Source organism: Cebus imitator, unplaced genomic scaffold, assembly GCF_001604975.1.
Source record: "Cebus imitator isolate Cc_AM_T3 unplaced genomic scaffold, Cebus_imitator-1.0 Scaffold641, whole genome shotgun sequence".
Classification (NCBI taxonomy): Eukaryota; Metazoa; Chordata; class Mammalia; order Primates; family Cebidae; genus Cebus; species Cebus imitator.
This window is the reverse complement of record NW_016107956.1, coordinates 505,900-527,465: the sequence shown is the minus strand read 5'-3', so window position 1 is coordinate 527,465 and position 21,566 is coordinate 505,900. Positions and strand designations below refer to the sequence as shown.

The 21,566-nt window shown below is 39.9% G+C and overlaps 1 protein-coding gene across 1 annotated transcript in view; it reads left to right on the top strand.

The window, feature by feature from the left end:
• The window catches only part of ALG9 (ALG9 alpha-1,2-mannosyltransferase), an 87,508-nt gene extending 74,061 nt beyond the window's left edge, over positions 1-13,447 (top strand). The window contains exon 13 of the mRNA XM_017517656.2: positions 13,205-13,447. Coding sequence (XP_017373145.2) covers positions 13,205-13,328 — 124 coding nt within the window. The 3' untranslated portion in view covers positions 13,329-13,447. The remainder of the gene's footprint in view (positions 1-13,204) is intronic.
• Positions 13,448-21,566: the final 8,119 nt, after the last annotated feature.

Here is a 21,566-nt window from a genome sequence, read left to right as displayed (position 1 = left end):
TGGAGTGATCACTATACTGTAAAGGGCAAATTAGCCAGAAGCATTTGTTCCAGTTATTGCTGTATAACAGTCATGCATACTTAGTGGCATAAAAATGACAACAGTTGATTATTGTTTTTCTCATGGTTCTAGGAGTTGATGGGCTCAACTAGCCAGTTCTTACTCAGGGTCTCTAATGCATTAGCCATCAGATAATGGCTGGGGCTGGGGGCATCTGAGTGGCATTCTCACTGATCTGTCTGGATGCTGGCTCTTGGCTAGATCTCAGCTGGGGCTGTCAGCCATAGCACCTATCTATGTCTTCTCTATGTGGCCTGGGCGTCCTTATAGTATAGTGGCTGACTTCCAAGAGTCAGCATCTAAAGACCTGAATAGTTTTTTATGACCTAGCCTTGGAAATCACACAGTACTACTTCCTCCTCATTCTGTTAGTTGGCATCAAGCCAATTGAATAGTTCATGCTCAAGGGGAAAATAATTAGACTTCCCCTATTGATGGGAGGAGTGTCAAAGAAGTATGGACATGCTTTAAAGCCACTACATATCTTTTAATACCATTTCCATACATGTTGGATAATCTTTGAAACTTTTCTTTTTAAAGATGATTTCTTACAAAAGAGACATATGGTGCACACAATAGTCAGTAGTCCAGCAGGCTGTTTCCATCTGCAGCTTCTTATTACCCAGGTGGAAGGGGAAACTCCACTCCATGGCAGAATTTGGTTGCAGGCCAAAAGTTTGACATGTTTCAGATGGTGCTTCCCTCTTTGGGTAGAATTAGTTCTCCCTTCTAAGCAGTAATTGAAGTATTTTTGTTTTTTCCCTATATGTCAATCATGGTGGTACCCTTAGCATCCTCAGTGAGACCAAGAATACTGAGAAACAGTAAGGAAGAAGAGACCAGAGTTTCTATACTTTTGTATTTACCGACTTTTATTCTCTTATACTTTCTGTTTCACTATCAGTTTTTGGCTTTTCCTCTTCTTGTTCTCCCAGGATACTTTCCTGAGACCCTTCATCTGGCAGAGCTATCCCAGGCCAGATTTGGCTTCAAAACACATGGTGGTTTGCCATAATTCAGCTGCTTCATCATTAAGATCTGCTGAAATTTTAAGGAGAATAAACCTTTTTTCATTTTTCCAAAGCTTAGAGAGTCTGCTTTCCATTGTTGTGAAATGAGTTCTCTAGAAAGAATCCATTTACAGACTATCTGTTCTCTAAGTCCATGCCATACAGACTTGCCGATTTGAAGAGCATATAATGTGTTTTAGGACCACCACTGCTTTTAGATGGCTTAGCCTAAGCAGGTGGCATCATCAGAAGTCTTTGTTCTAAGTTCCTTGAGGGGTAGAACCACATTACATGTTGATTCTCTACAACTCCTAGCATATTATAGACTCTTAGAAAATATGTATTGATGATTTTATGTATTTCACATTCTTAAAACTGGATTTATACTAGAGTAAATAGAAAAAAGCTGGTATAAGGTTTCCTTCAGAAGCTTCTGATGCCCTTATTTGGTAAAATAAAGATCATTAAATTTTTTTAAAGCATAATCACTGTTTATTTCATCTCTGTAAAGCTTGCCAGAATCATTTGCTTATGTGACCCCTAATTCTTCTTCTGTTTGTCATGTAAAAGAAGCCCAAATGAGGATCCAAAGAGCAGGGACAAAAACTCTCTAGAACATTGGCATCTTCTCCTCAGGAATGATGAATGGCGCATATAGTATCTTTATCTCTTAAGTAGCTGTCAGGGAAAAAGACTGGTGAAGAGCATTTCTCCAGCAAGCTTGATGGGACTGAGGTCAGAAAATGGCCAGTTGCCTAATAGCATTTCCCCCCAGTTCCTCATTCTGAATATTTGCTAAAGGTGACTGATCAAAAGGTTATGATTTTATGCCAGATGGTGGCCAAGGCCACAAATCAGTGGAATGATTCACTCTGTATACCAGTCTCACAATGCCATGATTTCAATTTGTGCCTCAGCAAACTTCCTAGTCATTACACATAATGGATTTTTGGTGGTTGCTCCAGATAGTAAAAATCATGAATATTCATTGAACATGCCTGCTAAAAGTAAAATATTATACTGGTCACATGGATAATGCTGATTCAGCAAATTCTGTCTAAACGGCCATCTGTGGGGTATATTGCCATTATACAATTATGTGACCTTTTGCGGTATACTTTTTTTGTCAACATGTCTTCCATGCCGCACTTGTACTCTGACATCCCATGAGCCACCACAGCCCCCCAACTCCCCACTCTAGACTTCTACTTTGCTCTGCCCCACCTAATGGCTTTAGGACTGAATTGCTTAGGAAGAGAACAGAAAAAATAACATTAGCTTATTTTTGATATTTCCTTTTCCTTGTGGAAGATGAATATTGTAAGAAGGGTGGGAGGTAAACCAGATGCTCTGGTTTAAGAGTCAGAGCACAGGCGTTCATTCATTCACAGACAATTTATTGAGTCCTTTCTGTGGCACTTTCCTGAAAACTAGAAATAGAGCAGTTAGATAAAGTTCCATCCTCAAGGGACTAGTGGAGTATAACATACAGCATGGAACTCCTCTTTTGTATAACAGGGTTGTAAGTTACCTTTGCATTAGGTGCCATTAGAATAATGTCTCTCTCCACATTTCCTTTTAAAAACTATTAAATAACAGTCACATTTTTGCTCCATACCAGCTTTTTGAGATGTTCTTAAATTGCTTGATATGGAACTATAGGTTGACTATCACTAAGTCTTGAAGGAATTCTGAGATTCTCTTCAGAACTGAAGATAGCTGCAAAAGGCAAGTTCTGCACTGAAGGTTGCAGTTGCAGAAAATCTCTCACTGAAGAGTGAGCTAAATGCAAGAGAGAAAGAAACTAGCTCAAAAAAGCTACAACTGGAAAGACAACTGGCAGTGGGCTTAGATTACAGGTTTACAGGGGATATTAATGGTTGGATGGATGGATGGATGATGGGATAGATGGATGGATGTAACAAAGAAAGAGAGGAGAGGAGAAGATAAGAGAGGAGAAGGAAGACAGGACAAGACCTGGGCCAATCATGGTGGTTCATGCCTGCAGTCCCACTACTTTGGGAGGCTGAGGCCACAGGATTGCTTGAAGCTTTAAGACCATCCTGGGCAACATAGTGAGACTCTGTTTCTGTTAATATTAAAGATAATAAATTAGCTAGGTGTGAAGGCATATACCTGTAGTCCCATCTACTCTGGAGACAGATGTTAATAATAAAGATAATAAATTAGCTAGGTGTGAAGGCACATACCTGTAGTCCCATCTACTCTGGAAACAGATCAGGGAGAATCACTTGAACCCAGGAGGTTGAGTCTGCAGTGATCTATGATCATGCCACTGCACTCCAGCCTGGGCAACAAAGCTAGATCCTGTCTTTTAAAAAAAGAAAGAAAACCTGGATACTAGGATGTTTTCTTTTTAAATTGAAAAATTGACCTAGCGTTTCCATTTGTGCCTGCCGAACTGGTGACATCATGGACTGGCAGCCAGTCATTCATTGACGTCAGCAAGAGCAGATTTAAATCTCCACAGCAGAATGCTCTTCAGCCCTCATAAATAGAGCTGGTAATTGAATTAGAAAACATTCTGAGCCATGAGCTAATTATACTTTGCAGGCAATTGCTTTGTCCAGTTCTGTTTCATCCTTGAATCACTTGAGTGACTTTCTCGCTGGGAGGGAAGTATTTCAGTTTCCATGATAGAGGCACATATTTATGTCTCCCTAAATCGTGCTACCTGTGCTGCCCTAGGGCAGTACTTTGGCATTTCACTTTATTACAGACATTATTGTATGAGTTTTGATAAGCATTAGTTTTGTCTGTGATTCGGTTTGATCTTTGTTTCCATGTGTATAAATGTGTGGACACACATGTTATTCCAATGCACAGCTGCTCTTTCCTTTTACAAAGGCAAATTACCAATCTGATTTCCTTTTTTCAGCAACAATACAATATAATAAATTCAAAATGCCCAAGTTATGCTTTATATATTAAAGCTATTGATGATAAAATAATCTAGAATAGCAGCTGGAATGTTAGAAATGAAGAATTCAAGCCAGCTTCTTCTTTTGGTTAAAGAAAAAAAGTCACAGTCTGTGTGCAGTGACTCATACCTGTAATCCCAGCACTTTGAGAGGCCAAGGTGGGAGGATCATTTGAGCTCAGGAGTTTGAGATTAGCCTGTGCGACATAATATCACCCTGTCTCTACAAAAAGACAAAAAATTAGCTGGGAATGGTGGCATACACCTTGGTCCCAGCTACTCAGGAGGCTAAAGTGGGAGGATCACTTGAACCCTGGAGGTCAAGGCTGCAATGAGCTGGGATCACACTACTACACTCCAGCCCAGGTGGAAGAGTGAGACCCTGTCTCAAAAGAAAAAAAATTGCAGAATATTCCCATCCCAGCTTAGAGGTGAGAATGGGCCTAAGCATATATTGGCTGCTTTCTCATTCCATCTTCTAGAAGAGATTAGTTAGTGACTTTGTGTGTTATAGATAGATAATGCTATTAAAGATAATCTGCAGGAGAAAAGGAGGTTTGCCTTCTAAAGGACTTTTTTTTTTTTTTCCAGTGCCATACTCTGATGTTAAATAGATCCTTCTTAGCTTTTGCTTCTATGCAATTCTCGCCTTTTTTGTAGTTTTGTGTTCTGGCGTAACTAGAAATGCCTCCTTATTTCCTGAATATATTATTTAGAACTTGATGCTGAATTTCTTGTGATTATACACTGAGGGAGCTTGGCAAATCAGGATATTTCTTGAATGTCTTCATGTAGCTAAGTCAGACCCATGTTTGTCCTTAGAAAGATGGCTATTCCAAACCACAGATTCACTTGGACTTTGAGTTCCTTATGGAGAGTAGGAGGAACCATCATTGTGTTCCTGGCATTCAACCCATTCCTTGACATGGAGCTCATTCACTTGTGGTTAAACTGAATTGAATTAAACTCATATCTGTGTAATACCCTTCCCTCACTTTCTTCAGCAGTCCATCCCTTCATCCTTCCTTCCATCCATCCAACATTTGTTTTTCAAAATTTACTATATGCCAGGCACGTATTAGCGGATAAAACAGGTGTGGCCCCTAGAATTTGAGTGTGTTTCGGGGGGAGGGCAGACCAATAAACAGTTAACCAACAGATAAATAGTACAAATTGTGAAGCGTATAATGAAGAAACACACAGGAGCGCTGAGAAAAAAGAAGTGAGAGGTGGAAACCTAGGATTGTTGGAAGACCTCTCAAAAGAGGTAACTTTGGTTTATGGGTTTTTTTTTTTTTTTCTGAGATGGAGTATCACCCAGGCGGTAGTGCAGTGCACAATCTTGGCTCACTGCAACCTCCACCTCCTGAGTTCAAGTGATTCTCTTGCCCGAGTAACTGGGATTATAGGCGCCCACCACCATGCCTGGCTAATTTTGTATTTTTAGCAGAGACAGGGTTTCACCATGTTGGCCAGGCTGGTCCCGAACTCCTGACCTCAAGTGATCCACCTGCTTGGGCCTCCTAAAGTGCTGGGATTACAGACATGAGCCACTGTGCCAGGCCAAAGGATGTAACTTTTAAGCTGAGACATGAAAAATGAAATGGACTCAGTTATGAGAAAAACAGGGTGGAAGAGTGTTCCTGGCTGAGGTGACAGCATCTGCAAAGGCTCTAAGGTAGGAGGAGCTTGTATTTTTGAAGAACTGAAATTAAGCCGATGTGGCCTGAGTGTAGAGATCCGGGAGGAAGATGGCACAAGGTGAAGTGGGACAATTAAGCAAGGGCTAGATCTCCTAGGGCTTTGCAGGCAGTGAGAAAGAGTTAGATTTATTCAGTCCACCTTTAGTTGCTGCTGAATGGGCAGAGTATTTAACCTGAAATGCCTGTAGATTTGGTTATAGTTAGACAAGTTGCTTTTCCTGCTTAGTGTACCTTGGAATATTGGATGGATAAAATGAAATGATGTACTACATGTTTATTAAATACTGCTTATACACCTACCTACCCAGCCCTCAGCATTTGACCTCCCGTCTGAATGTTTGTATTATCACTTTGAACTTCTGTATCAGCTGTTTAGAATTTAGCATATGCTAAGTTATGATGATGTATCATTCATAATCTGTTTCTACCTAATTAGCTTGTTAGCCCTTTGAGAACAGAGACTTGTATATCTTCAGAGCCAGCACACAAATGCTTACATATAGTAGGCACATTGATTTTTTTTGTTTGTTTTGTGGCTTTTGTTTGGAAAATCGAGGGTTCCCTTTATTTAAATATTTGTCTACTGGTTTAAAAATATTATTATAAGTAATAAATTTATCTACTTTTACATATATTTGAAATTTTCTATTATAGCAAATGGAAAACCACATAGATTGTAAAGCAAGCAAATAAATAACATGGTGTAAAGTACAAAGTAAAAGTCCTCTGCTATATCATAGGGACTGCATAATTTTTGTTTTAATTGATACTGCTAAAAATGCCTTTCGAAGTGGCCAAGCAGGTTTACACTTTCCCTGGCAATATCTGTTTCCTAATTCCTCATAGGTGTTTGATGCGTCAGGCTTTTTAACTTTTGCAGACCTGATTATTGAAAATTATGTCTAGTCTTGCATTTCCCTGATTCCTGGTAAGATGGGATATTATTTCATGTTTATCAACCATTTGCATTTCTCTTCTGTATTTATGTCTTCTGTCATTTTTTTCTGTTGAATTGTCTTATTGATCACAGGAACAGTTTATATAGTCTAGATGAAATCGTCTGGTACATATATTGCAAACATTTTGTCCCAATCTCTTTTATTTTCACCTTTGTTTTATCTTGCCTTTTGAACTCTACAATAATGCATGGTAGTCCTTCTTCTATTTCAGTCCAGCCAGTTATTTTTTAATTTTTTATTTTTTAGAAAAGCGGTTTTGCTATGTTTTCCCCAGGTTGGCCTTGAACTCCTGGGCCCAAGTAATTCTTTCACGTACCCAGGATTACAGGAGCAAACCACAACACCTGCCTAGTCAGTGTTTTATTTTGTTTTGTTTTTGAGACAGATTCTTACTCTGTTACCCAGGCTGGAGTGCAGTGGCGCAGTCTTGGCTCTCTGCAAGCTCCATCTCCCAGGTTCAAGCAATTCTCCTCCCTCAGCCTCCCGAGTGGCACCCACCACCATGCCCAGCTAATATTTGTATTTTTAGTAGAGACAGGGTTTCACCACGTTGGCCAGGCTGGCCTTGAACTCCTGACCTCAAGTGAGCCATTGCGCCCAAGCAACTAGTCATTGTTTTTGATGATGAAACATCCCATGTACAGACCAAGATCTTTTTTTTTTTTAATTCTTTTTTCTCTCTCTCTTTTATTCATACCTGGTGATCAGGAAATTTATTTTTCCAAATCCTGAATGGAATCAGACCAAGATCATTTTCTGACAAGTTCAGAAATATCTCAGTCCAATGGACCCTCTATGTTTTCTATATTTTCAAGTTATTTTATAGGCTGGGCATGGTGGCTTATGCCTGTAATTCCAGCACTTTGGGAGGCCAAGACAGAAGGATTGCATGAGCCTGGGAGATCAGGACAAGTCTGGGCAATATAGTGAGACTTATCTGTATGAAAAAATTTTTAAAAATTAGCCAGGTGTGGTGTTATGCACCTGTGGTCTTAGCTACTTAGGAAGCTGAGGTAGAACGATGCTTGAGCCTGAGAGGTCGAAGCTGCAGTGAGCCGAGATTATGCCACTGCACTCCAGCCTGGGCCACAGAGTGAGACCCTATCTCAAAAAAAAAAAAAAAAAAAAAAAAAAATTCATCATCATCTGTATACTTTGTTATATTCTTCCATCTGTATTCTACCTTTGTATATCTGCCTTTAGCATTTGTCCACTTATGAACTGTATCAAGTAAAATTTGACATACAAATCTCATAAAAGATGAAAGAATATAGTTACATGTCATTTGAGCATAACACTGTGATCCATGGTCTTATTATAAAACATTACATGATAAAGTCTTTCTTGCTGAATGAATGACTATACAAGAATACCTTATTTCCTTTTTGTCCTTAGAAATATATTGTTTGCTCATCAGTTCTTGAATTTGAGGAAATTCATCTAGTGTATTGTCATATGAAGACTCTTAGTCTGACATTTTGCTTGTAAGATCAGTTTCATTATCATCATTAGGTCTGGATGCCTGCTCTTCGCCTCTTTGTATTCATCTTCCGATTTGTCTAAGAATCATGAAATATCTTCCTCTGTCCATTTTCTTCTCATTAACAGTAACTTAAAAATGTTGGATTCTGAATTATGTTCAATGAAAGTTAAATGCAGACTACAAATATAGTGTCTCCAATCATTTATACCTTATTTAAAAATGACACAATATTTTGGGCAATGCCATAAAAAAAAAATGGAAGGATAATGCAATCATGATTACTTATTTTACAATTGCATTTTTAAAGCATTGTTGTAAATAATTCAAGATATAGAAAAAAATAAGATTACCAAGATCCTGTAATGTACCTTAGATTTATAAAAAGTGGGCCCTTATGGTAATTACAAGATAGAATGAGTTTTATTCTATTTTTAAATCTAAGGCCAGGCATGGTGGCGCATGCCTGTAATCCTAACACTTTGGGAGGCTGAGGCAGCCTCAAGCCCAAGAGTTCAAGGCCAGCCAGGACAACATAATGCAATCCCATCTCTATGAAAAATAAGAAGTTAGCCAGGCACACTTGTAGCCCAGGTACTTAGGAAACTGAGGCAGGAGGATTGCTTGAGCTCAGGAGGTCGAGGCTGCAGTGAACTATAATCGTGCCATTGTACTCTAGCTTGGGTAACAGAGCAAGACCCTGTCTCAAAATGAATAAATAAAAATATAATTTATCTTTGTTCTTTGGGAGACTCTAAAAAGAATAAAATTATGAACTAGCAATTCTCCCAAGTAGTAAGGAATTGCTACAAAAAGAAAGTAAAACCCTGGGACAGGAGAGGTGGCTCATGCCTGTAATCTCAGCACTTTGGGAGACCGAGGCAGTAGGACTGCTTGAGCCTAGGAGTTCAAGGCCAGCCTGGGCAAAATAGTGAGACCCTGTCTCTTGGAAAAAAAAAAAAAGAAAGAAAGTCAAACACTAAAATTGGGTCCAGTGGACCCTGAGGTTATACCAAGGACTGAGTTGACCAAAAATATACAATGACTATATTAATGAAACTTTTATTGTAGAGTCAACCAGAATAGAAATTACACTTGTTAGTTTTATACTTTTTTTTTTTTTTTTACTAAAGCTTATAGGAGTTTGCTGGACTTTGCATCTTTCTGTTTCTACTCTTCACCCTATTTGTGCAGTATAGATGAAAAGAGTAAATTAACTTTTTTTTTTTTTGAGACAATATCTCGCACTGTCACCCAGACTGGAGTCCAGTGGCATGATCACAGCTCACTGTAGCCTCAATCCTGGGCATATGCCATACTACCAGCTCAACCTTCAGAATAGCTGGGACTTCAGGTGCGTGCCACCCTGCCACGCTAATTTTTTTTTTTTTTTTTTTTTGAGGCGGAGTTCTGCTCTTACCACCCAGGATGGACTGTGGTGGCGCAGTCTTGGCTCACTGCAACCTCTGCCTCTCGGGTTCAAGCAGTTCTCCTGCCTCAGCCTCCTGAGTAGCTGGGACTACTACTACAGGCAGGCACTGCCACACCCGGCTAATTTTTTTTTATTTTTAGTAGAGATGGGGTTTCACCATGTTGGCCAGGCCGGCCTGGAACTCCCGACCTCATTGATCTGCCCATCTCGGCCTCCCAGCTGCCAGGCTAATTTTAAAAAATTTTTTGTAAACACAGGTCTCACTTTGTTGCCCAGGCTGGGCTCAAACTCCTGGGTTCAAGGGATCCTCCCACCTCAGCCTCTCAAAATATTGGGATTACAAGCATGAGCCTCTGTGCCTGGCCATTATCTTCTCCGTGACTAGGGACTTCTTTCTCCTGTTCATTTTATTTGCAGGAGCCTGTTTTGTCTCATGTCTTTTCTCCAAACCTCCGTTCTCTATCAAAGCCCTTGATAAAGTTCACTGTTGAAGTGAAGTGAATCTCGCAGAGCACAGGGCACTGCCAGCATCCTAGTTGGGAAGAATCTCTAAGAGGCGTGCATGCCAAGCACAGTATCATTGTGCACAGGCATTGTAGGAGTCTGCCAAATCCAAGGGTAGGCTGCCAGTACAAATGCCACGTTGACATGACATTTACAAGTTTAGAATTTGATAAAGGACTGGCAGTGGAACACCTTCAGATACCTCATTCAGGATGGCAGTAACTAGGCCAGCTTTTGATTTTCAGACTCAGAAATCACAGTCAGGAAGTAATACTCCATAAAGAATTTAAAACTATCACTACAACTTTTTCTAGGAAATGATAAATCCTGTTAGTCTATTCCTGGGATGCATGATAAACCATAATGGCTAAGAGTACAGACTCTCGAGTCAAACCTGGATTTGAATGAGGCCTCTGTCACTTACTCTGTAACCCTGAGCAAGTTTAAGCCTTAATTTCCCATTTATAAAATAGGGATAATAATGCTGCTTTCTCATAGGATTATCAAATGGATTAAATAATATATTTATTCATCTTTTTTTTAAATTTATTTTTGTTGAGATGGAGTCTCACTCTGTCACTCAAGCTGGAGTGCTGTGGCACGATCTCAGCTCACTGCAACCTCTGCCTCCCGAGTCAAGTGATTCTCCTGCCTCAGCCTCCTGAGTAGCTGGGACTACAGGCATGCACGACTACGCCCAGCTAATTTTTTTGTGTTTTTAGTAGAGACGGAGTTTCACCTTATTGGTCAGGCTGGTCTTGAACTCCTAACCTCAAGAGATCCACACCTTGCCTTGGCCTCCCAAAATGCTGGGATTACAGACGTGAGCTACCACGCCCAGCTGTTAATATATTTAAAAGTATAAGCACTTTCCACATTCTTCAGAAATTCATGAGAAATTTAGTTTTTCAGTTCTTATATTTCAGTAATAAGTAGATGTATTATAATTTACCAGGGAGATGTCATCACAACATGAACTTGTGTGTAGACTCTTTCCTTGACTTAGACAATACTGGAACACTATGCATAGGCACCCAGGATGTAGTTTCCCCTCTCCAGGAAAACTTAGAGCTGGAGTCCAGGTCATTTGAGTACTTCGAATCTCTACAGTGTCTTAGATGCAGAAACCATTTTGATGTTAAGAATTCATTTCAGGGGTCGGGCGCGGGGGCTCATGCCTGTAATCCCACCACTTTGGGAGGCAGAGGCAGGCGGATCTCGAGGTCAGGAGTTTGAGACCAGCCTGACCAATATGGTGAAATCCTGTCTCTACTAAAAATACAAAAATTAGCTGGGCATGGTGGCTCACGTCTGTAGTCCCAGCTACTCGGGGCTGAAGCAGAAGTATCGCTTAAACCCAGGAGCCAGAGGTTGCAGTGAGCCGAGATTGCGCCCCTGCACTCCAGCCTGGCGAAAGAGCAAGACTCTGTCTCAAAAAAAAAAAAAAAAAAAAAATTCATCATCATCTGTATACTTTGTTATATTCTTCCATCTGTATTCTACCTTTGTATATCTGCCTTTAGCATTTGTCCACTTATGAACTGTATCAAGTAAAATTTGACATACAAATCTCATAAAAGATGAAAGAATATAGTTACATGTCATTTGAGCATAACACTGTGATCCATGGTCTTATTATAAAACATTACATGATAAAGTCTTTCTTGCTGAATGAATGACTATACAAGAATACCTTATTTCCTTTTTGTCCTTAGAAATATATTGTTTGCTCATCAGTTCTTGAATTTGAGGAAATTCATCTAGTGTATTGTCATATGAAGACTCTTAGTCTGACATTTTGCTTGTAAGATCAGTTTCATTATCATCATTAGGTCTGGATGCCTGCTCTTCGCCTCTTTGTATTCATCTTCCGATTTGTCTAAGAATCATGAAATATCTTCCTCTGTCCATTTTCTTCTCATTAACAGTAACTTAAAAATGTTGGATTCTGAATTATGTTCAATGAAAGTTAAATGCAGACTACAAATATAGTGTCTCCAATCATTTATACCTTATTTAAAAATGACACAATATTTTGGGCAATGCCATAAAAAAAAAATGGAAGGATAATGCAATCATGATTACTTATTTTACAATTGCATTTTTAAAGCATTGTTGTAAATAATTCAAGATATAGAAAAAAATAAGATTACCAAGATCCTGTAATGTACCTTAGATTTATAAAAAGTGGGCCCTTATGGTAATTACAAGATAGAATGAGTTTTATTCTATTTTTAAATCTAAGGCCAGGCATGGTGGCGCATGCCTGTAATCCTAACACTTTGGGAGGCTGAGGCAGCCTCAAGCCCAAGAGTTCAAGGCCAGCCAGGACAACATAATGCAATCCCATCTCTATGAAAAATAAGAAGTTAGCCAGGCACACTTGTAGCCCAGGTACTTAGGAAACTGAGGCAGGAGGATTGCTTGAGCTCAGGAGGTCGAGGCTGCAGTGAACTATAATCGTGCCATTGTACTCTAGCTTGGGTAACAGAGCAAGACCCTGTCTCAAAATGAATAAATAAAAATATAATTTATCTTTGTTCTTTGGGAGACTCTAAAAAGAATAAAATTATGAACTAGCAATTCTCCCAAGTAGTAAGGAATTGCTACAAAAAGAAAGTAAAACCCTGGGACAGGAGAGGTGGCTCATGCCTGTAATCTCAGCACTTTGGGAGACCGAGGCAGTAGGACTGCTTGAGCCTAGGAGTTCAAGGCCAGCCTGGGCAAAATAGTGAGACCCTGTCTCTTGGAAAAAAAAAAAANAAAAAAAAAAAAAAAAAAAAAAAATTCATTTCAGCAATAGCAGTCCTTTGATTGACCTGGAATTTTTCTGTGGCACATTCTAATGCAAAATGAAGACCTAGAGCTATTCTGAAGGGTATTCTGAGGGCTTCTTAGGGACAATAATAAATTTTCACATAGGTGACAAGGCACTTGGCCTTAATTAAGTCTTTCACTGTGATCTAGTACCTAAGTAATAGGCTTTTCTGTACCACTTGAATAAAATATAATCCTTACTACAGAGCTTAGTTTATTTCTTTTAATCACTTTTAGTACCATTAGTAAATTCTCCCAAATGATACAATTCTTTTTTTTTTTAACCCTTGTTTTTCAGATCTTCAAAGCTGCTGCGGGCATTCTATGTCCCCTTCCTGTCAGATCAGTATACAGTATATGTAAACTACACCATCCTCAAACCCCGGAAAGCAAAGCAAATCAGGAAGAAAAGTGGAGGTTAGCAACACACCTGTGGCCCCAAAGGACAACCATCTTGTTAACTAGTGATTCCAGTGACCTGATTCCCTGCAAGTCATCGCCTGTAACATTTGTAATAAAAGTCTTCTGACAGGAATACTGGAATCTGGGTGCTCTGGGCTAGTCAAAGTCTATTTCAAAGTCTAGTCAAAGTCACATTTGCTTCTTGTGTGTGTGTCTGTTCTGCATGTAAACTTTGTGCAGCTAGGCAGAGAAAGGCCCTAAAGCACAGTTAGATATATTGCTCCACATCTCATTGTTTTTCCTCTGTTCAATTATTTACTAGACCGGAGAAGAGCAGAACCAACTTACAGGAAGAATTGAAAATCGTGGGACTGGATGGCTGTGTTAAGCTGTTCTCCACACTCTGGCCTGGCATCTGAGAACTAGCAAGCCTCTCTTAGGCCATATGGGCTTCTCCACCAAAGCTGTTTGGCAGCTCCTAGCAGACCTTCTTGATCAAATCCTCGTGCTGTAAATGAACACAGCCTAGTTGCCAACCCACATGTCCTTTTCACCTGCAGCAAGACTAAGCTTCTATAAAGCACTTCACAGGACTAGGACCCTGTCCTGGAGCTATCTCAGGAAAAAGGTGACCATTTGAGGAACTGTGACCTAATTTTATTATAATGATGCCTGTAATTTTTATTTCCTTTACAATCAACTGTAACTATTTGGTTGTATTTTTATTTTTTGTTTAGTGTTAGCACACTATTTTTTGAATTCTAGACTCCTCTGTGTAAAGATGTCAACAGACCAAACTACAACTGTATAGGATATATTTGGAGAAAATTAATTCTATCAATTGGTAGATTTGGATGACATCACATTTTTAAGTAATGTATTCTGAAGCCATTGCTGAGGAATAAGAATTTTCTTTTTTTTTTTTTTAAACCACCCCCAGTGAAAAGGACCAGTGTATATTTACAGCACCTATTTTTCAGTTCTGTCTGTTGCGAGGCACATCCTGCATGGGGCACTTCTAGTCAAATAGGCAATGATAAGGACCTAATTAAAATGTACTAAGTATATACTATTATTTTAAAAGCCTTTACAGTCAGTACTGCAGTTTACAAGGCACTTTCATAGCATCTCATTTGATCCTCACAGTCACAACATGTGGTAGACAAGGCAGGGATTTGTATCCCCATTTTACAGATAAGGAAACAGGCTGGGGGGTGGGGAGTGAGGGGAGGTAAGCGTAGTTGCCTGAGGTCACACATCCAGTAAGTGATAGAGCTGGGACTGGAACCTAGGTTTCCTCACTCTCATCTATTGCTCTTCCATATTCCTCACTCAACCATGAAAACATTACTTGAAAGGACTGATGAGGTTAACCAGAGACCCAACTGTTATTGTAACTTTCTATTTTAAGGAAGAATTGTATCTGTATTTCTTTGAGTTCTTTGGAGCCTCCAGTCTGCTTGTGTGTTAGACCAGCACAGCAGTGCTGTGAGATGCAGCCTGACCTGTGGCAGGAAAGTAGTGCTTATGTTTGGAAGTCATGTTTTTTTGCAGCCACACAGGATCCAAATATCAGTATTATTCCTGTAGTCAATCTGGGGTCACATTATAGGTGCCTTATTTCCCTAAGGGTAACTGTTTTGAATATCTGCAAATAGGATGAATCTATTTTTCAGAAGTTCTATCTTTCATTTTCTTTTTTTTTTTTTTAGACAGTTTCATTCTGTCACTAGGCTGGAGTGCAGTGGCACAATCTTGGCTCACTGCAACCTTTGCCTCCTGGGTTCAAGTGGTTCTCCTGCATCAGCCTCCCAAGTACTTGGGATTACAGGTGTGTGCCACCATACTGGCTAATTTATGTATTTTCAGTAGTGTCAGGGTTTTACCATGTTAGTCAGGCTGGTCTTGAACTCCTGACCTCAGGTGATTCACCCACCTTGGCCTCCCAAAGTGCTGGGATTACAGGCATGAGCCAATACACCTAGACTGATCTTTCATTTTTTCAAAGAGAAGGGCATTCTAATAGGAACTGATGCCAAGACAGGAGAAAAGAAGCTATAACAGAAGAAATGGCTAGTTACCGTATTAAAAAGCTCATCTTTGAGATCTCCTCTGCAGGAATATCAGAGACACTGGAGAGGTAATAGGTCTAGACAGTACAGAAGAATAACTGGGGAGTGTGTGAAGATAGAGTGGGCTCCCACTTGCTTGAAAGGTCTCTGGCATTTAATTCTCAATACTTGATTACTGTTTTCCAAAGTAAAATTGGCACATATGATCGGACTACAGGACAGAGAATTATAGGTGAAACATCTTGCCTTACTTGCAGTAATGGTGTGCTGTTCTTCACAGTAGCTAAGGCCCTCAGCCCTCTATGTTTTGCAGAGGTAAATAAGAATCCAGGAATGGAGGTCCACCTATGATGAGTGGCTTTTTTCTAATCGAAGTAGTATAATGCTGATCTGTTTTATCATCTTGCTTTAAAAAACAAACAACAACAAAAAACCTTAATTATAATATAGCACAAAGGCCAGGATTGATGCAGAGATTCCTTAAAAATAGAAATATCAGTTCCCTATCCCTTTTAAAACCTGATTTTGGATCTCTCTGTTCTATGTATTTCTTTAGCGAGAGCACAATAAATGGCAGAACACTGTACCAAATATTATAGGCAAGGAATATAGAAATGAATGATTTTTGTTGTGAAGGTGTTTTTCTTTTTTGAGATGGAGTTTTGCTCTTGTTACCCAGTCTGGAGTGCAATGGCGCGATCTTGGCTCACCGCAACCTCTGCCTCCTGGGTTCAGGCAATTCTCCTGCCTCAGCCTCCTGAGTAGCCGGGACTACAGGCATGCGCCACCATGCCCAGCTAATTTTTTGTATTTTTAGTAGAGACGGGGTTTCACCATGTTGACCAGGATGGTCTCGATCTCTTGACCTTGTGATCCACCCGCCTCGGCCTCCCAAAGTGCTGGGATTACAGGCGTGAGCCACTGCACCCGGCCGAAGGTGTTTTTCATGTGATATTTTATAAACACATTTTTTAAAATCTTCATCACTTTGTAATATAGGAAGGATAGCTTTGCCTGGGAAAAATAATTTCAAAACACCTGCTCAGAGTAGCATTTCTCCCTCAAAAAATCAGTGTTCAGCCTGAGCTGACTGTTCTTCTTGCCATAATGAGGAAGCGTGCAAGATACTTATTTCTCCATAGACTGTTGAGTATAGAGGGATATGAGACTACAGAGAATTTTTTTTTTCCCCAAGACAGAGTCTTGCTCTGTCGCCTAGGCTAGAGTGCAATGGTGCCATCTTGGCTCACTGCAACCTCTGCCTCCTGGGTTCAAGCAATTATCCTGCCTCAGACCCCTGAGTAGCTGGGATTACAGGGATGTGCCACCACACCCGGCTAATTTTTGCATTTTTAGTAGAGATGGGGCTTCACCATGTTGACCAGGCTAGTCTCGAAATCCTGACCTCATGATCCGCCTGCCTTGGCCTCCCAAAATTTTGGGATTACAGGCATGAGCAACCGTACCTGGCCCAGATAGTTTTTAATAGCCTTAGATCATAGGCTGAGTGAGGGAGTAGGTGTACTTGGTAAATTCATGGTTCTCTGATTTCTAGCTCTAAAGCCGCCTTATCTGAACCCCCAAATCTTGTGATGCTGAGTACCATTACTGAACCAGTCTGCACGGTAGGCATCTATTATCAAAATTTACCTCCTGACTGGTAGGTGTCATATGATAAGAAAGACAGATTATTTTAATCTTTCGGGATAATCAGAGAAAATTGCAGCCCATACTCTTTATTACTGAATTCAAGTTTGGAAATAGGCCCTTTGTTTTAAATGATGATGGCCTTTATCCCAACCATTTATTTGGGTCATTTTTCCAACTTTGGATTTCTAGGAGAGAACCTTGAAAACCTGATATGATTCTGCAGCGTGAGGTCTGGGGTGACCATTTGGGTAAAGCTCCAATGGCAATCATTTATTGCATTTTGCATTTCCTGGGATTTATTGAAATAATAAATCACTGTGATTATATAGTCTTCTGGCCAGTATCAGGCAGCTCTGCTTTTAATTTGGTTAATTTCATTTTCTCTGAAGAGGGAGAAGAGGCACAATTTAATCTTTGCCTCCACAAGCATATTAAAGCTCATGTGTTAATCAGTGCATTCTTATGCTCTTACATTAAATGCCTTGGATAAATGGATAAATGGATGTGTGCCCAGCTTTAAATTTTTTTTTGCAACAGAAAGATCAGACTTCCCTACGGCATTATTGGATTTCAGAGGCTCTTTGGTTTATCTGTAAATCTGAATGTTGCCTTTAATTTTGCCAGTCTAGATAACCATGTAATTCATGCTGCAAATGAAATCAGGAAGCAGTAAAGTGTTAAAGCAAAAGTATTGTCCAATTCACTTGTCTTCCTGATCCTTGTACTGTGTCAGTGTTTACATTACATACTTATATTTCCTGTGAAAGAAAAATAAATTGTAGCTGTTTGATTTTCCTTTTCTTAATGTGACATTTTTTCTTTTGCTTTTAAATCTTGGAAATTGGAAACTGAAGGAGCTCAACTCCTTTCTCCCTGACTCCAGCCCTATCCCTCAGTGTGCAGACGTGACTTCTACAGGCCAAATATCCCAGAATGTTTATTGTGAAAACTTTAAAAGAAGACTTTGGGAAACCCGATGAGGATTAGTTTTATTTTTCCTATGTTAAAACAACACACAATAAGAATTAATACGTGGGCCGGACAGAGTGGCTCAAACCTGTAATTGTAGCACTTTGGGAGGCTGAGGTGGACAGATCACCTGAGGTCAGGAGTTTGAGACCAGCCTGACCAACATGTAGAAACCTCATCTCTACTAAAAATACAAAATAGCCAGGCATAGCAGTGCCTGCCTGTAGTCCCAGCTACTTGGGAGGCTGAGGCAGGAGAATTGCTTGAACCCGAGAAGCAGGGGTTGCAGTGAGCCGAGATGGTGCCACTGCACTCCAGCCTGGGCAACAAGAGCAAGACTCTGTCTCTAAATAAATAAATAAATAATTTTTTTTTTTTAAAAAAAGGAATTAATATATGAACATTGTACCTGAAAGAGATGAAGTTCCTAGATCCATCTTAAGTTTTTGGAATAAGAATCACTGGACTATGAGAGTCTAATTTTCTTAGAAATCTTGATCCAGTTATATCTAACACTTAGGTAATTTCCCCCTTTGTTGGGGTTGTCAGAAGGAATAAAACTTTTCTTTAAATTTCTTTTTTTTATATTTTAGAAATGGCACCTGCTATATTGTTCAGGGTAGCCTTGAACAATATACAGTCCTGCTCAACCTCTTGATTGGCTAAGACTGCAGGCATGCACCACTGCACCCAGCTGGAATAATTTTTTTTTTTTTTTGTAAATGAATTTCTAATGTTCTTGCTATGCCATTCACTTTATATCCTATAACTTCTAGCAGCTATCTGGTTTTGTGCCATTGGTTATCATTCTTCTTCCCATAGAGCTCCAGATGCCCTTAACTTGGTTTGATATATTTCTTCCAAATTGTTTGAGGAAAGGATGCTTTCAGTAGTATAATTCCAGGAAGGAGAAGTCCAAACCTTAATTTCTTTTCCCTTCTCTAGAATGTCATCTTTCTCTGTGTTTGTTACTTTTACTTTTAGGGCTGAGTCTCGTTTTTCTAAGAAGGCTTTCTAGACTTCAGACCCTTTGGTTCTTTATTTTCAGAGCCTTCTTGACTATCCAGTGTCCTTACTAATGGCATAGAACCTTAACATATAAACCATGCAAACCTGCCTGCCAAGGACATTGTTGGCATGCGAGGGGCAAAGACCACATCACACTCCTATGTATGTCAACATGGTTCCCTGAACATTTTGGTCCTGTTCATGCTTATTGATAATGAAGAAAGAAAAGCAAAAAGAGACATGGGACTAATGTACAAACTGTTGCTCTCAACTTGGCATGGATTAGACCTTAGAAAATATGGCAAGTTGGTTGGACATAGCTCATGCTTGTAATTCCAGCACTTTGGAAGGCTGAGGCAGGCGGATCACTTGAGGTCAAGAGTTTGAGAACAGCCTAACATGGTGAAACTCGCATCTCTACTAAAAATACAAAAATTAGCCAGATGTGGTGGTGGGCACCTGTAATCCCAGCTACTCAGGAGGCTGAGGCAGGAGAATCGCTTGAACCCAGTAGGTGGAAGTTTCAGTGAGCCGAGATCATGCCACTGCACTCCAGACTGAGCGACAGAACAGATTCTGTCTAAAAAAAAAAGAAAAAGAAAGAAAAGAAAATATGGCAAATCATAAATCCTGCCTGTAGTACTCAAAAGGGGCAATTTGGAAGATGTGAATGTGTGTATTTTGTCAATTCTCCTGAAATACAAGGGCTTCTGCACAAAAGCAGATTCCACAGGGTAGCTTCTAAAAAGAGAGAGAGGGTACCTTTATTGAATATTCCTATTGTGACTTGCTTTTGGAGAGTCAGACCTAGCCCTGGAGATCTTCTGAACAAGTTTGAGGCAGAAAGTCCCTCCTCCAGGTGTGAGGAGGTGCTCAGGACATGTAGCTACATGTCCTGCCAGGAAAAGGAAGTCTGACTGGAAGATGACTGTAGCAGTACATTAGATTGAATAATATTAAGTAGCAAGGGATATTTTAAAACTAAAAGCTGTTTTGGCTCTGTCTTCAGCTGTGGATTCAGCATAGAACTGACATTTAAACAAATGATAACCAACACATTTGAGAAATGAAATGAGGGAAATTTAGATTAGGGATGTGAGATTATAGAACTGTGGTGACAAGGAAAAACTGGGAATTTCCAATTGTAGGTTGGTAGAATAAATAGTCTGTGTTAAAATTAGCAGTTGGGTTTAAATAACATTTTGCCTGAGTATGAGCTTCCCCCCACCAACCTTTTTTTTTTTTTTTTTTTTTTTTTTTTTTTCTATTTTTTTTTTTTTTTTTTTTTTTTTTTTTTTTTTTTTTTTTTTTTTTTTTTTTTTTTTTTTTTTTTTTTTTTTTTTTAAGTGAATCCTCATAAAATACTTTAGGTGGTAGGGCTTTTTGTTTGTTTTTGGTTTTGCCTCTGGTTTCTGGGCTTGTTCTGTCATTACATGCCTAGAGATGAAAGTATGTAAGTTGGCTGGATGAGGTGGCTGACACCTGTAATCCCAGCACTTTGGGAGGCTGAGGTGGGAGGATCGTTTGAGGCCAGGAGTTCAAAACCAGCCTGGGCAACAAAGCTAGATCCCGCTTCTATATTTTAAAAATATGCATATATAATTAAAAGCAAGAAAAGTATATAAATGAGGCAACTTCTTGGTGGTCCCAATAGCCAAAAGATCAGGTGATTTATGACAAACTTCCTCTGATAAGGGTTTTTTGCAGACCTTCAGCCATGGATTTCAGACCTACTTGCCTTATAAGAGTTCTCTTTGACCTTCACTCCTGCACAAACTGTATTTGGCAAGTGGTGCTGTTGGCCTTTGACTGATCATTTTAACTCTGGAATCCCAAGTTGCCAAATGAGAAGGGCATGTGTTTTTGGTTGGTTGATTAGCTGCTTCAACAGCGTAGTACCCTATGCTGAAGAAGTTGTGACCTGTGAAGCAGCAGTTCTCCAATGGAGCTACAGAGACAAAACCTAGGGATCATTTAAAAATTTGCCACTATCTGGTTGACCACTCAGGAATTCTGAGTGTGTGGTCAGGGGTCAGCCCAGGCATCATTATGGATTTGTTTTGTTTTGTTTTAGATGGAGTCTTACTCTGGTGCCCAGCCTGGAGTGCAGTGGCACTGTCCTGGCTCACTGCAACCTCTACCTCCTGGGTTTAAGCGATTCTCCTGCCTCAGCCTTCTGAGTAGCTGAGACTACAGGGACATGCCACCACACACGGCTAATTTTTGTATTTTTGGTAGAGACGGGGTTTCACCATGTTGACCAGGCTGGTCTCGAACTCCTGACCTCATGATCCACCCAACTTGGCCTCCCAAGGTGCCGGGATCACAGGCATCAGCCACTGTGCCCAGCCATCATTATGTTTTTTAAAAACATAAAATCTCTAGGTGATTTAGCTAATAGGTAGCTAGAGTTGAACACCACTGCTCTGGATAAAGACTGAGAGACCAACAATCACACCAAAGCATCAAAGGTAATCAAGCAGGCAAAATGTTTGGTGTCCTTTTCTAATTGAGACTCCTGGTTACCCAGGCCTTCATCTAGGTCACCACAGACCCATT